The sequence below is a fragment of the Halyomorpha halys genome, unplaced genomic scaffold (assembly GCF_000696795.3).
Source record: "Halyomorpha halys isolate HHAL.00 unplaced genomic scaffold, Hhal_1.1 Scaffold267.1, whole genome shotgun sequence".
NCBI classification, from domain to species: Eukaryota; Metazoa; Arthropoda; class Insecta; order Hemiptera; family Pentatomidae; genus Halyomorpha; species Halyomorpha halys.
Window position 1 is genome coordinate 698,200 of NW_027111312.1, and position 15,956 is coordinate 714,155.

A 15,956-nucleotide genomic window follows, 5' to 3' on the forward strand; every position below is an offset into this window, starting at 1 on the left:
AATAGAATTTTATGCATTCAGAATGGGGAATTGTTAATTTTACGTTTTGAGAAATTAGAAGCATATTTTCTTTCGAGTCTATCTGTAGTCAAATTTGTCATCGGCAGTTAAAACTCGAGAAGTCAATCCAATTTTGTTGAAATTTTCAGTGATTGTCCGAATGGTTATCTAGTTTGTCCATCACCGATTTTATAATATTCCGTTTATACTATTGCCTAAGCACGCCTAAACGCATTTTTAACGTTTACCTGTTGTTTGAAAATGGACCCTTAGGATTAGTATGAAGTTTTAAATTACATCCTCTACTTTTACATAACCATGCGCAAAAGTATTTTTCCAGCCACAGATGTTTTAAACACAGCTCCTCCCCCAGGTTTTATTCTAAAACCACTAAACAAATTTATTCAAAAATATAAATAATATAATTTATGTAACTATGTACCTGTCTTCCATGTCGAAATGTATGTATGTATTTATATAGATATACTTACCTTTTTACTATATTGAGATTTCATAAATAGCAACAAATATAAATATAGTGTATATGGATATGGTAGCCCTCACCTTCTAAAATGTTTGAGATAAAAATTGATTTTTTAAATCTAGAAGAATTTTCATATGTTTAAAGTGTAAAAGCATACACATTTAGATACAAGATTGTAATATTAAAACAATTAGGAAAATATATAATATATAACGTATGAATAATGAAATATTAAAAAAGGTAGCAATACATAGGTCTTTTTCTCTTAGATGTAACCGATACTGACATATGTAGTTAGACTTTGTTCGATATGTTAAGTATTAAAAATGTGACAAGAAAATTAATACCTCTGGCAACCAACCATTAAGTAGCACTTCAAGAAAAAGGTTGTTTATTCACATTATACTGTCTACATTGATTGAGAATCTTTATTGATCGAGAAGCGTAGAGTGTATTTTGTAATGTATGTATTGCATACGATAGGATTTTCGTACATTGAATAGTCCCATAAACTGTACTCCTATAAAAGGGGGGTTCTGAAAACAATTTTCAGAAGAGTATAATTTGGTTTTTACCTCTTCTGGAAAATTGTTTTTAGATGAAAAATCCTATAATATTTTTAAGAATTTGGGTTCCTGTACTCCAGTTTAAACTTCATATAGTTGAAATAATTAGTACGAATGGCAATTTCCGTAAAAGAAATAACCCAACATTTTCAATGCTATCTTTTTACACCGACGATTTAAAATGGTATAAAAACAGTTAATTTTGATTTTTTTTTCTTCCAATAGTAAATTCCCTGTATCTAGGATAGCTTAACCTGAAGTAGTCAGATAAAAAAAAAGTTTTTCCTGTAATTATTTTGTAATTAAATCCTATTAATATTTCTCCCCCTTATTTTGAAAATCCGAAATTTAATAGATAACTTTTGAGTAAGATATACTGAATATGGATTTATAAATTACATACCTCAGGAACGAAGTTTCACGGTTGTACCTTAATCGTGTTAAGTAATAAAATTTCTCTCTGGCCGAATGGTTCTCTAATCTATCCTCTTTTCGGCTTTTAGCCTTAAAAATAATTTTTTGAACAGCATGGACTCTTTTCAAAGAATAATATTCCATTGGTAGCAGCCTGTTCGGGAAACGATAAAACCTCTGAAGGGAGGTGTGGTTAACAAAAACACGACACATTTCTTGAAATAGAGATAAGTGGCTTATGAGATAACGCAAACCTGCCAATAGAACGAAAACATTGCCGAAACCTTTATCAAAGTGTAAATAAAAAGAAGCCCTCAAAATAGATAATACCAGAATCGTAAAAACCTTTAGAAGCACAGATTATTAAAATTTATTTTTTAGACGCTCATTATTAATGTATAAAGGATTCTGTCAAAAAACATTCACAACTATTTTCGGCAATAAGAGAAAAATCATATTTACAATTTACGCAGTCTTATACTTTTCAACAGTCGATAAGGAAATATGAATGGTTTAAAAACAACCTTCAAAGTTAATTCAATGGATTGATTATAAACAGGGCCATAACAAAATTCTCCTTCCAAATCTTTGATGCTGAGAACAATTTGTATGAGAGAGCTTGAGTGACAATAAATATTAATATCAGAACCGATGAAAGTACGACTTTGTAAATATCTTCCTTAAACATTTAATGTTTTGTTCTTGTAATAGTACAAGAGCCCGAGAGGAGAAAAAAGAAGACATTTCACATTAATTTTCGATTACTTTAATTAAATATTGAATAAAATAATTATTATGAGTTCTTTCAAAGAGAATAACTCTCGTTATTTTTTTGTTAGAACAAGATTCAATTTTCATCTACATTATTCAAGCGATACCTCATTAAAAAATAAATGTTGTAAATATATTAAAAAGCATTTAAGGTGCACGCCCAGTGAATAAGATTTTTTTTGCATTTACACTACCGAAGATAGGGAAGTTTTGTACTCAAGTAAAAATTATTGAAAAAAATTTCAATTCCATTTAATGTTTTCATTATACTTACATAAATAATTTCATTCAGAAATATTAAATTCGGTGGCTAATGATGGTGAAGACAAAATGGCCACAGCTCATCGATCTAGTCTCATGGCGCAGGTATTGACGTACTTAGGACTTACTGTATGTCTTAAGAGATGAGATAGCTAGACGAAAAATCGTATTAACTTTTAGTCAAACGGGTAAAATATCGTAGATTATATCCAATTTGGTTGATGATTGAAAATTTGTAGATAGGATCAAAAGCCTAATCATGAGACATAGATTTTTTTAACATTGCATTCAGTCTTTCGTTACTTAAACTAACATCACTACCCTTTTTATCTATTCATTTTTTATAACAACCTTAGATAAAACAGAGCCTGATATACAATGATAATATGCCCAACCCCGTGTGAGGTAGGTTAAATATTATAATATTGATAAGACATTCTGATAGTAGTAAATTAAATTTTCAATTAAAGAAATAATATTAGAGGATACAGATGAAAAACTGTATAACTGAAACTACTTAATTAACGTGAAATATTGTAATTTAATATTTTTTAAAATTTCTTTATTACCAGGTCGGCTCAAGTTGGCCTTACATAGTTGTTGTGACAATTTTTTAGTTATTTATTAGCTGTTGGTATGTGGGAGAAAGAAGGGCGTATAGTCTCATACAAAAATACCTAAATATTTACAATGTTATAATCATGATCTATTATAATTAAACAAAGGGAAGATCAATTTAAAAAAATCAAATAATAATCCACATAATAACAAATATTTATAGAATAAATAAAAGAAAAATTGACTTATGCTGAAAAATAATTAGAGAAGAAAAAAAAGAAGTAAATTGCCTAAAATGGATTGCCTAAGTTGTATGCCACTGCTCCTTTAACTTTAACAGTTGTTAGATTGAAGTGGAAATTCGTAATTTTTTTTTTTTATATAACCATCTATCGATCTACTATAATCTACATGCAGTTCACGATGCAATGAGCTGTTTTGTACAAACTAGACGGAATCTACTGCGATACTCAGAATTTTGTTTTGTTATGCCTGCAATTTTTCTCTTTTCGTAAAGTATACTACTCTCCACACTCCGTAATCGTACAGCAGTAATGATTTGCATACTAATTGTTAATAAGTTGTGCTTAATAGCTTAATAAACTAAATTATATTAGATTTCAGAAAATGGCTATTTTAGTAGCCAAGTTAAGTAGTTAAGTATTGTGAAGCTGTGAAATTAAAAATTGAGGTATTGCAATTTAGAATTAATTAGTTACCCCTGTAGTACAGATTCGTTATCTTGGACTACATCTTGACAAACGACTAACCTGGAATCCTCACACAAGACTGAAAAGACAGGAAACTGCACGCAGATTCCAACTGTTACAGCACTTACTATACAAACGGTCTAAACTGCCAACTCATTACAGAAGATTGATCTACATGACAATAATACGGAGTTGAGCTTTGGGGCTCCACTAAACCTTCGAATTCCTCTCGTATCCAATCTTTACAATCCAAAATCCTCAATGCTCCTTATTTTTTACAAATAAAACCATCCATAAAGACCTAAATGTTCCTTATGTAACCGATCTAGCCCGAACACGATATTATTCCTTCAATAATAAACTCCCTAACCACCCAAACCCACTAGTTTCTAACCTTGCTTCCTCTTCCATTCCTGGCAATCCTCCAAGGCGCCTGAAAAGAAGATGGCCCCGTGACCTTATATTGTAAACTGTTTTTAGAGTTCTACTACTGGGTAGTTTCTCTACATGCTGTATCATATAATTATGTCATGATCAAATTTACTTGTTGTATTTTTTATACAGTTGTAAATATCAATAAATAAATAAATAATAAAAAAAATAATTAACTATGATTCAATAATTGTAACTGAATCTGCTAGTTAATAAATTATCCTTGATAATGGCCGAAATGATGGAGATGTAAAATAATTGAATAATGACTGGTGAGGCTAAATAAAATTAATTTATTATAATTGATAAACTCATTAGATATTTTAATTTGTCAATTTATCACAATGTCGCCTAGCCTTGAGCGTTGTTCTCAAGGATCCGTGCACATTCTTTAAGTACTTTAAACTTGTTTTCCTTATTCATAATGAAGCAAAAGTCGACATTCTGAGAGTTTGGAATATAGGGAACTGATAAAAACAATTTTTTTTCGATAAAGGTGCAGTTTCAAAAAGTGGAAAATTTAATGCATACTTCGTTGCCAACATATTAGTGAATATGAGTATAGAGCATTTTACTTCTCTGAATCCTAGATTTATATTTATAGGACTGTATTTTCCAAAAAATGCTTCAAGTAAATCAAATCGATTCGAAAAATTCGATTTTTAAGTATTTTTTACTTAAACGTGGTGACGATGAGGGACCTTTGCTTTAGGTATTTTTATTTTAAGTAGAGGAAGGGGAAAAGTATTCAAGAAAATCTTGCTCAATTTTCTTCCCTTACGACGTTTATGAAAACTAATCATGTTATATACAGGATATACAGCATATCAAGAAATTGAAGAAGAGAAACTTGGATTTTATGAGAAAAGTTTTCAGTCTAAAAATTCTATAAAAACGCGGTTTTATGAGATAAAACTACTCCCAGTCTTGAAGTATACTAATAAAATAGAAATTTATGGACTACACTGAATATCATGATTCATTATTTATCCTAAAATGAGATTCCTTCTGACCGCGTTGTACAGCATTCCGTGGCAATTATTCACTTGTATCTCAATTCAACTTCACATCAGTTACTCAACTGAGGCGTTTAAAATTAGAAACTGGACAATTCAAAGCTGTACTGTTTTATAATACACATTGATTCGAGTTTAAACTTGTTTTGATTTATGCTTATATTAGGATATTTGTGGTAGGATTAAGAGGACTAGGAGCAAAGTAAACTATTAACAAAACCAATAAAAGTGATTTTTATTGAAATGCAACAAATGTATATTTCACCCAAAATCGACATCAAAACATGATTTTTGCAGGAAATGAAAAAAAAAAAATATATTAGAATCGGAAATTTTCACTCGTATTTTAGTTTCAAGGAACGAAAGGGAAAAAAATGCACCTTAAATCCGATTTTAATGATTTTTTTCTGGAATTGTACAAGACAGTACAGAGAAGATCGTAAATTAACTTGTCCAAATCCCATCCAATATTTTCTGCGTGCGCTAACGTATTTTTCTTGACGCCTATATTTCAAAACTGACTTATCTGAGTGGGCTTGGGGGGGGGGAGGGGGAGGGAAGTTGGGGTTAGTGAAAATGTCATTCTGTATATATTTTATTAAATCTCCTTCTTTACTTTCGCTTACATACACGAAAAACTAATTTTCTGTTAAAAGTGAGAATTTTTCATTCTTATTTAAGTGAAATATATGCTTCTAGTGTGAATCTCTGAGGAAGTTTAAGAAATCTGAACGTCGTACAAGCAATGGGAAAAAGTAAATAAACGGGTGAAGATTTATCGTTTTCCAGTATATATAAACTCATTTTAATTTTGTTAGGTGATGTCTAGTGCACAGATTTGTATCTTCATGAAATATTATAGGATGAAAAACCATGAGCCAGAACGAACGACAGTAAGGAAAAAATAAATTATAAGAATATATGTGAGAGGCAATACAGACTTAGGTTTAACAAGTGACTGGTATCAGGATGTCAAACTCTTGGGTTAAATCCAGAGATACTCCAGTAGTGTATCAATTCTGCTATAATGCCGTCAGTATGCTGTATGTCACTTTTAGTGATTTATGTACAGTAAATAACAATATATTGGGTAATACGTACAAAAATGTATTCTTACGTACATAATTTTATAATGATAAACATTTTACTTTCGAGATAAAAAAAATTTAACTGCCTACATCAAAATGTTTGGAGGTTCAGTTAATATAAAAAAGACACAGATAGCTTAAAGTTTCTTTAATATGAACCGCTGTTTCGGCCTAACTTGTAGGTATTAGTCAGTGCTCAGAAAAAAAAAACAAGATAAAACAGTACAAGTACAAATTAAACAAAAAGAAATTATTGCCATAGGAAATACATACAGGAGTACGAAATATTGCAATAGTTTATATAGGAATATATGATAAATTGTCATATAAAGGGTAAGCAAATAAATAAAAAAATATGTTGGAATTATGAAAAATATGTTGGAGTTATGGTTAATATATATATATATATAAAGTGTGAGATAGAATTATAAATTAAATGTGCGAAATAGAAGTTAGTAAATTCAAGTTAAATAAGTCTAGTTTCAAAGTACGATAGAATCTGAATTGAAGTTATATAAGATCTCCTGTATAAGTATGGTTGTATCTTGTTTTACTTAGTTCTGATGAAGGCCCGAAAATAAGGCTGAAACGTATATATTACAAAAGTTTGGGATCTACTGGATATTTTCTTTACCTTTCTCTTTATTACATCTATATTTAAGTTTTTTTTGTTTAAACCTTTACAATTAAAAAGTAATATAAAATGTTTAAATACACATCATAATTTGCTGACGAAAAGTAAAGAATTAAATGATCTTTTTCTTTAACATTTAGTTATTGTAAGACAGAAAATTTCTTCTTGAATTCGAACGTTAATGGGTGAGATACAGTAACAGGATGCTTCACATATGGTCAGCAGATACTTGAAACTAGAACTGACAGGTCTCAAACCGTAGAAAATCAACGAACGTATAATGAATGACACTGGTGTGAGGGAAAAAAATAATTATCGACTAAGAAAGAATACAATAATAGTTGAACAATTTTACTAAGTGAAATTTCATCATATTTCTATTCAGGATTTTATATTGTTAATAGTCATTATAACATAATTATATAAAAATACAATTTATTTATGTCATTTTTCGTTTTTTTCTTATTTGAAAGTCCGACAAATAACTTTGTCCGAAGGGAGTGGAAATGTTAAACTGATTTGTTGAGATGAATTCTGTAAAAAATTAATGTACCTACAATTTCTTACAAAAGCCGATACAGTTCCCCTACCCCTCCAAAAAAACAATAGTTTTATAGAAAATAAGCCGATTTTTTTTTCTAAAAGAAAAAAGTTTTTAATATTTTAGAGTCAATTTCAATGCACGCGATTGATTAGCAAAATTTTTTATATCATATTTTAGAAACTACGTAGTTTAGAAAAACAAAAGCCCTCACACGATGGACTTTTTAATCTGGATTCAGGAAGAAATCTATTATTCATAATTTATTGAGACTATTTTTTTTACTATTTTTGAGACTTTTTTGTTTTTGAGACTATAATCCTAAATTACAAGATATAATATTTATAAAATAATAAAGAAGAAGTTCAGAGTTGTGGTCAAAAGAGAAACAAAAATAGTTAACAACTATTTGTTTGCCGACGTTTCGCCCCACTTTGTAGAGCCTCATCAAGGCTATTCAAGTTGATAACTTTGGCGACTTTGCAGTAAATTTAATTCTTGGCTAACTGATTACTTTTTAATATAACATTCTGAAATACAATAATGAAAATGATATATAACTACAGAACGTAACATTACTTACGAAAAACAGTTTTTATCATTAAATAGATAACTAAAAGGCTAGTTATATGCCTACATAATTATCATTGCTCTGTATTTTGCATCAATGATGTACTGACGAGTAAATTAACCCATTATTCGTTTGTTGACCAATTAACGTTTATGTAACTAAAAAAGAATTATTAGATCATTTTTAATTTTTCAATTTAAACATTTACATTAGTTTTACAGTTTAATGGATGAGTCATAAGTTCATCTATCCTAAACTTACTTCAGTCGATGTAAGTATATGAATGTAGTTGTACATTATATTTCGAATAAAAAATTGTAATTATAATGTTTAAATTACAAAATATATGACAATTATAAATATTTTCAAAATCCAACTGACCTTTATTAAAAATAAATTATGTCCATATTAATTTTATTTGGTTATTATAAAAATTTAATACAACTTTTTAAAAAAAAAAATAGGATTTGTTTTATGACTTAAAAAGAGGGTAGGATGAGAGAATGGAATATTACCTTATTTTCATATATATTATTTTTTTAAAATTTTATTATGCAATATTACATCATGTCATATATATTATATAATATTAAATAAAAACTGAAGACATTAAATACAGTGAGCATATTTAGGTGGAAGAAAGAATTCAAATATGCCCATGAAAATGCAAATTAGAATGTAAATGACTATTTAAAAAATAATGGCAAAAGATATGCAAACATGATTTTCTCACGTCCATTATAATTTTCTGAGATTGCATAATACGTAATCTTGATCGTGAAAGGTAAACTTATTGTAAATAAACCTAAGTGATTATTAAGCACAAGGTCAGTATAGTTAATGATTTGAAATTTTAAATATCGTTAGCATCGGTATAATGAACTAAATTATGTAATAATAAAAGTACATTGTCTGAAATATCGCATCAAAAAAATATAATTTAAAGAAAATCCTGAAAAAGAACCTCACAATATTAATACTACAAAAAATAGTTAGTAAAAATAAACGAGATAAAAATCAATTTGCATTAAAAAAATTAAATTTAACTTAATTTATATTAAATTTATTATTATTATAATTAGTACTATTACATTAATTTTATTTAAACTGATAAATTTAATTGAAAATTTTAATTTAAAACTAATAATAGTTTCGAAAGTAACCATTACAGTTATTGGCTCAATTCAATGATTTCCCGGACCGTTTTTCATTGTATAGAAAATTTAACCATAAAAATAATACCATCAACAGACACTATCATATATTGGTGTAGAAATATAGTTTTTAGAACATACCCTATTCTAACAATTATTTTAACGATTCAATGCAAAAGTGGTGTAAGTCAAAACTGGTGCCTTGAGATATTCAACACTTCAGGGGAAGTTCTATAAAGTTTTTGATAAGGAATAACAGCTCACTTTCTCCGGCCAACTTAAACAGAGAAATTAAGCTGTTATTCCTTACCAAAGACTTAATAAATCAAAGACTTCCCCTAAAGTGTGCATAGCTCAATACACCAGTTTTGACTTACACCACTTTTGCATTCAACGGCTCATTTATTCTATAAATATCATTATCATTGCAACTTGACCTGGACTAATTAGCTTGTAATGTTTCTTTATATTATGTGGGACAACTTGATAACTTGACAACTTGGAAAACTAAAGTATATCCAAATAATAATAACATGAAATGGATATATAGCATCAATTTCATATTGTTAAATTATGATGATATATCAATTATTTCTTTATCTTCCGATTTCATTGGTGATTTGATTTAAAGTATACCCATCATTATATTTTTAATTGCAAAAAAAACCTACCTAACTTTAATTTTTATTAATTTTGCGTTAATAAAATATACCATTCTTCGTTTCGGACAGTCCATTTTCAAGCATTGAAGTTTAAGAATAATTACAAAATACTGTTACATTTATAGTTTATTAATTATTTTGGAAAATAACCGAAATTTATCTTCTTTACAATCGATTTTTTTAGTATTGATAATTATGCTTTTTTCATTATTATTTTTAATTTTTTTTTATTCCTAAATGTTTCTGCATCAATATCCTGTAACCAAAAACGAATTATAATTATTATAGTAACAGGTTTTTAGTTACAGTTGAAAAAAACTATTGAGGATACTGAGGCTACTGAAATGAGTAAGGATATTGATAAAAAAAATTAGGAAACAGAAAAATCGCATGAAAAGACGATAGTAAAAAATATATGCAAAATTATCAACAATAAATAAATTAATTTTAATGAAAATACATTTTCACTGTTTTTACAAGGTAATATGTAAGCCTAAAATGCAACAACAATTTGTAAATATTTTTTCAAACAACACCTGAAGATGGACGGACTGTTCAAATCGTGGGAAATAATGTTCTATTAATGTACTAATTAATTATAATAAAATCTTGAAGAAAGCTGACTACTAAGTTACCCAGAAAAAAAAAAAAAAAAACAACACAAGAAAATACCATAAATTTCCTTCGAAAAAGAAATCTACTAATAAAACTATCTGAATATAAACTTCAGCTCAATAAATAATTTGGTGCTTATAAAAGCACCTCCCAAAATAGCTTTTATTTTTAAAGGTGCTTTATTATTCACTTTATTCAAGATACAAGCAATAGCAATCGTTGAGATAAATGATTTGAATATACAAGATATAGGACCAATGCTTAACTGAAGGGAACAGTTAGCACGAAGGTTATTCATCAACCATAGTAAGGCGCCTCATTATACTCATTATAATTGTATACTAGCATGCACGCCAACCATTGGATAATAGCTTTTTACATTTAAAAAAACAACGAAAAAACCCTTCATTGTTATTTAACTTAATTCATAGAGTTTAATCAAAAACTGCAATATATTTTTTATGAAAATTCACCAATAACATGGTTTTGATTTTAATAGCTAATTTTATAGAAATCCTATTTTTTATCAATCTTAACATCTTGAATAAAAATGTGACTTCAATTCAATATAAGATAAAAAAAAAAAATTAATAAATAAACTATAATAGCAACAAACAGCAAAACAGAAGTGGACAAAGAACTCTATTCTCCCGAAATTCGAATTTAGAAAACTTTCATCAGCAGAGGGTAAATTGCATAAGATACGCTTGGCTTCTCAAAGAGTTCTCGATATAGAATCCTATTTTTACCATTTGCAAAAAGCAAACTAACGGCCAGGAGAAGAAGTCGTAAGCTTTATGTGATTGATCACAATTTAGAACTTCTAAATAAAAATATTTTTATTATATATAACTAAATCAAAACTGATTAGGCTAATGTAGGTAGTAGTTAGCTTTACTATACAGATGTACTGTCATAAAATTTATGATCAGACATTCTTGTTTATCGATTTAAGGTTGGTTTCAAGAAAAACAAGAGACAATAGTACTCATTACCATAATAATAGTACCTGCTTGTGGATCTTTATGTTCTATCGAATAATGTTTAGATGATCTTTTAAGATCTGAACTGAGACGATTTAGCTTCATTTGAAAGGCTAAACATGGATGTTAAAGATGGGTTTGAAAATAAATTTGAAGAATGAAGGTTGACCAGATAGAAGCTGCTATAAAACAAAAAGCCCACTAATGCCAGACTTGGGTCAGAGACAACAGTAGAATGGGAAGATAAAAAATAAAAGATATAAAAATATATTCCATATTATTAGAGCAGTTTTGGCCTTAGTCCATGTTTGTTTTTGAAGGTTATAACAGTAATGGAGGTACTCACCTTCGTTAAAAGTAGTCCTCGAGATGACAGGAGCGCTAGTGTTCATATCGTCATCTTCCTCTTCTTCTGCCCCTCCCCGCTGCGAACCTGAGCACAAAGAGTAACTCTTCAGTACAAGAGCATAATGACCAGAACCGATAACTTTGGTTATCCTCCGCCTCTTCCACCACTGCATCTTCCACAAACGATGGTACGCTCAAGAAGTAAGGGAAATATACGGTATAAAAGTACGAAAATATAGGAAAGGTGATGTGGACCTCTCGCCACTAGACTGCGCCACCGTTTGGTATTGGCACGGAGGCAGGGCACGGCGCATGCGCGCCCTCACCCGGCACTAGGGTCGAACCCTATGAACTCGTTCCGGCTTCCCTTAATCAAATGCAGGTGTGTCCTACCTTACGGAGGTGACCGATTTACGATTATTTAATTATATCCAATTAATCAATATACATGAAACATCAATAAAACTTCTCGCAACGAAACATTAAAATTCCGTGTTTTCCTCTAAAATTTAAATTAATAATAGTTAATTAAATCTGAAACGTATTTTTTAAATTAACCATTTATCACGATATTAGGATAACTATTAAAATATTTATTAATGGAAATGTCTTTTTTAATAATTTTTTTGTTACATTACCGTTTCGAATCTCCAATAATTCTTTTAGAAATATTATTCCTACATTATATTATATGTAAGAATTTGTTATTTGCACTTTTTTTTTTTTGGTATTAGATATCGCAAAATATATTATCAAACCCTGATACTTTTTATAATTAGTATCGACTTCGTAAAGAAGTTTATGGAAGATGCAGTGTGGATGAAACAGGATAATTATACAAGTATGGAAAAATATAACTTAAAAATAGGTTTTAGATAAATAAGTTTTAATCATGCTTAGATTACTTGAACCTCAGTACGCAATAAGGAACCAATCAACAATTTTTTTTGTTTAGTGAGATACATCCATACTTATTTTCTTTTAGCGAAAAATACAAATAACAAGGCTCTATCTATATTTTATAGTGATATAGAAAAATGCTTAGCCTTTGGATTATGTTGCGAAATAAAAATGATATAGCTTATAAAATGCAATTTCACAAAAGTGTTGGTTCCTCATTGCACTTTTTATTTTTCAATAGATCATCTTACCATGTTATATAAAGATAGTTCTTTTATATTGATATTAAAAAGAAAATCACAGTAAATATAAATAATTATTGACATGTATAAAGTTGTGAAATTCCTGAAGTTTTTTGGTAACAGGTCAATCAGGTTTTGTCTGCTGTACAAAAAGCTTAAAGCTTGAATTCACAAAACTGCTATACTTCACTATTTATTTGGCAGAAGCCAACCACCTACTCACTACCATCTATTCTGTTTCAAATTAGACTTCAATGGTTGATTATCCTCAACATAAACCTGAATCCTGAAGACTTAGTCAACTCTTTCTGGCTCCGCTTTCGCATTGAAGGAAATTAGAATATGCCACTCTCGGCATTTATCTCGCCCTTTAATAATGCGAAACATTGAAGAAGAGTAACGGATTTTTTCAAAATAAAGTATTTCATTTGACATTTTGCCCACCTTAATTTTTCCTATGTAACCGATCTAGCCCGAACCAGATATCACTCCTTCCATTATAAACTCTCTAACCACTCAAACCCCCTAGTTTCTAACCTTGGATCCTCTTCCATTCTTGACAATCCTCCGAGGCGCCTGAAAAGAAGATGGCCACGAGACCAGCAAATGTAAGATGTCTTTAGGGTGCTACCAATGGGTAGGTTCTCTACACGCCTGTAACACTCCAATTTAACTTAGATCAGATTTACTAAATGTATTATAATGTACAGTTGTAAATAGCAATAAATAAATATTTAAAAAAAAGGAAAGACATTTAGCCCAATGATGCCGACTGGACTCTAGTTGACTTGGTCAGTAAGTCGACTGGAGAATGGGAAGTGATACACAACCACAACTGCTTGTCCTGCACTCGATAAATATATTTATAAAAAAAATAAAATCTATCTGATTTATAAATAGGTACAATAAAATTTAGTGGAAAAGAGCGTAAACTGTGCGCACATAGGAAAAAAAATATGACAATGAGGGAATTGGCCTACAAATTCTCCTGTCTGCTTAAAAAAATATAAATCGCTTCTAGGCACTGAAACAGTAAGAGAAGGAGTATTAGTTAATTTTATCGAAATTCGGACCGCCATTTTTTTTATTTACAATTTAACAATAAAATTGGTAGCGCACCGACGACTGAAATGGATTTGTAAGGTTGAGATATTTATTAAAATTACTAAGAAGAGGATGAGCGCCCTAGGGATAGACCGAAACGTAGGTGGGAAGATTGTTTCAGACCTGACCTTGCAGAATTCGCATCGAATTTCGTTCACTATACAGAGCATTGAGTGCTTAAATATTTCAATAACGACAGGAAAAATTAAATCAATTTGAAATAAAAAGGATTTTCAAATTTTGACTCAATCATTTTGGCGAATATATTGTTTTCAGTTATTTCACAAACTCTATTTCCACAAAAATAAAAATTCCTATTATAATCTTACAACACGAAGAATAAAATAGATTCGAGAACACTTTATGCAATGTTTAAATTGCACAATAGACGTAACCTGCAAACATTATTAAAATACAAAGTAATTAACAATAAGCAGAGTAAAGTTAAAACTAAATTAAATCTAAAATAAACGCTGAAAATACAAGACTATTTAGGCAGGGAGATGTTGCAATATTACTGGTGTTCTAGAGCAAGATTACATCAGCCGCTGTACCTGCAACATGGCCCAAGACCCGCGATGGAAATAGGTGTAATTAGTAAAAATACTTTAATTCATTATGTATAGAACATAACTAATATATAATAAAATAATTTTCATTAGTGTAATGTATCAGGAGTACAATGTTTTTTTTTTTTTGTACGCATAAAATATTTGTGGTTAGGAGTGTATCTTACGGGACAAATGGAAACCTTGGTATTCTTACACCTCCTAAATACCACTCGCATAAATACACTACATCATATTTTTGTAGAAATTTCTAATTTTAAAAATTACTGCATGAGGACAACGAAATAATGAAAAATAATTTTCTCTCCATTGGCCATTATTTCAAAGGGTAGGAACGAAGGATTATCTTTGTTCAAAGGATAACAGATTATTTAATTTATTCCTCAGCTGCAAGACTATATTTAAAAACTATAATAAGGACTTATATATACTTACTTTACACAGATTATTTAAAATATTAGAATATCGAATTCATACCTTTACAAAACTCTTTAAACTTTAATTGATTTAAATTCCGAATTATTCTATTCAGAATTCTTCTGCTAATGCTGGGAATATTGACTAACCCCAACTTAATTAAAAATTTAGGATCAATTATATTAACATTTTTTTTGTATCAAAAGTTTAATAAGTGATGCTTGTAATGGTGTGATATTCCATGTGGCAGTTCAAGCCATCAGATAGATACAGTTGGTGTTAACCATTGGATGTTTTTTTACAACACCAATCTAGGTAAAATCGAATATTCTAAATTGCACTTTAAAACATCAATTACACACTTTTTTTTACTTCTTTCTGGAGAACGCCTCGAATAATTTTTATTATAATCGTTGGATTACAGTAAAATAAAATGGTATTCAATGTGATTATCATTAAAATATCCTTACATGTCCTTAATGCCGTGTTGACAAGAGAGCTTCCTTCAGAGTATCTTTAGTTTTGTTAATTAGAAATAACCAACCATCTCTCATTCTTAGGAGTAATAATTTTTTTTAAATTATGAAAGAATTTGATAATTAACTAAGAGAGTAAGATTTTGGTAAGTTTAAAACAAATTTTGGGACATAATAGAAGCAATGTAGATGTCAGAGTTAGCCCGTTCTCGGCGCAGAAGCCACTAGGCGGTAAGATTTCAAGCTTCGTTTTATGTTAAGAACAGGTTCGTTTTATGTTTTATTCTCTTTTTTTTTTCCCTGTCTTTATTTTACCCCTCCTCCTTTTTCTCAATTTTCCTTACCCACGTTATTAGTTATGTTCACCATATATTATTATTGTTTTCAAAATTTTTTTTTTTTCCTATTCATTTCTTTTGGTAAACTTTACTTATATTTTG

At 29.3% G+C, this 15,956-nt stretch overlaps 1 protein-coding gene across 1 annotated transcript in view; it reads right to left on the reverse strand.

Moving 5' to 3' along the window:
• Window positions 1–15,956, reverse strand: part of LOC106680552 (uncharacterized) — a 272,179-nt gene that overhangs the window by 115,529 nt on the left and 140,694 nt on the right. The window contains exon 3 of the mRNA XM_067049328.1: window positions 11,807–11,893. Within this exon, the coding sequence (XP_066905429.1) occupies window positions 11,807–11,893 (87 nt within the window). The remainder of the gene's footprint in view (window positions 1–11,806; window positions 11,894–15,956) is intronic.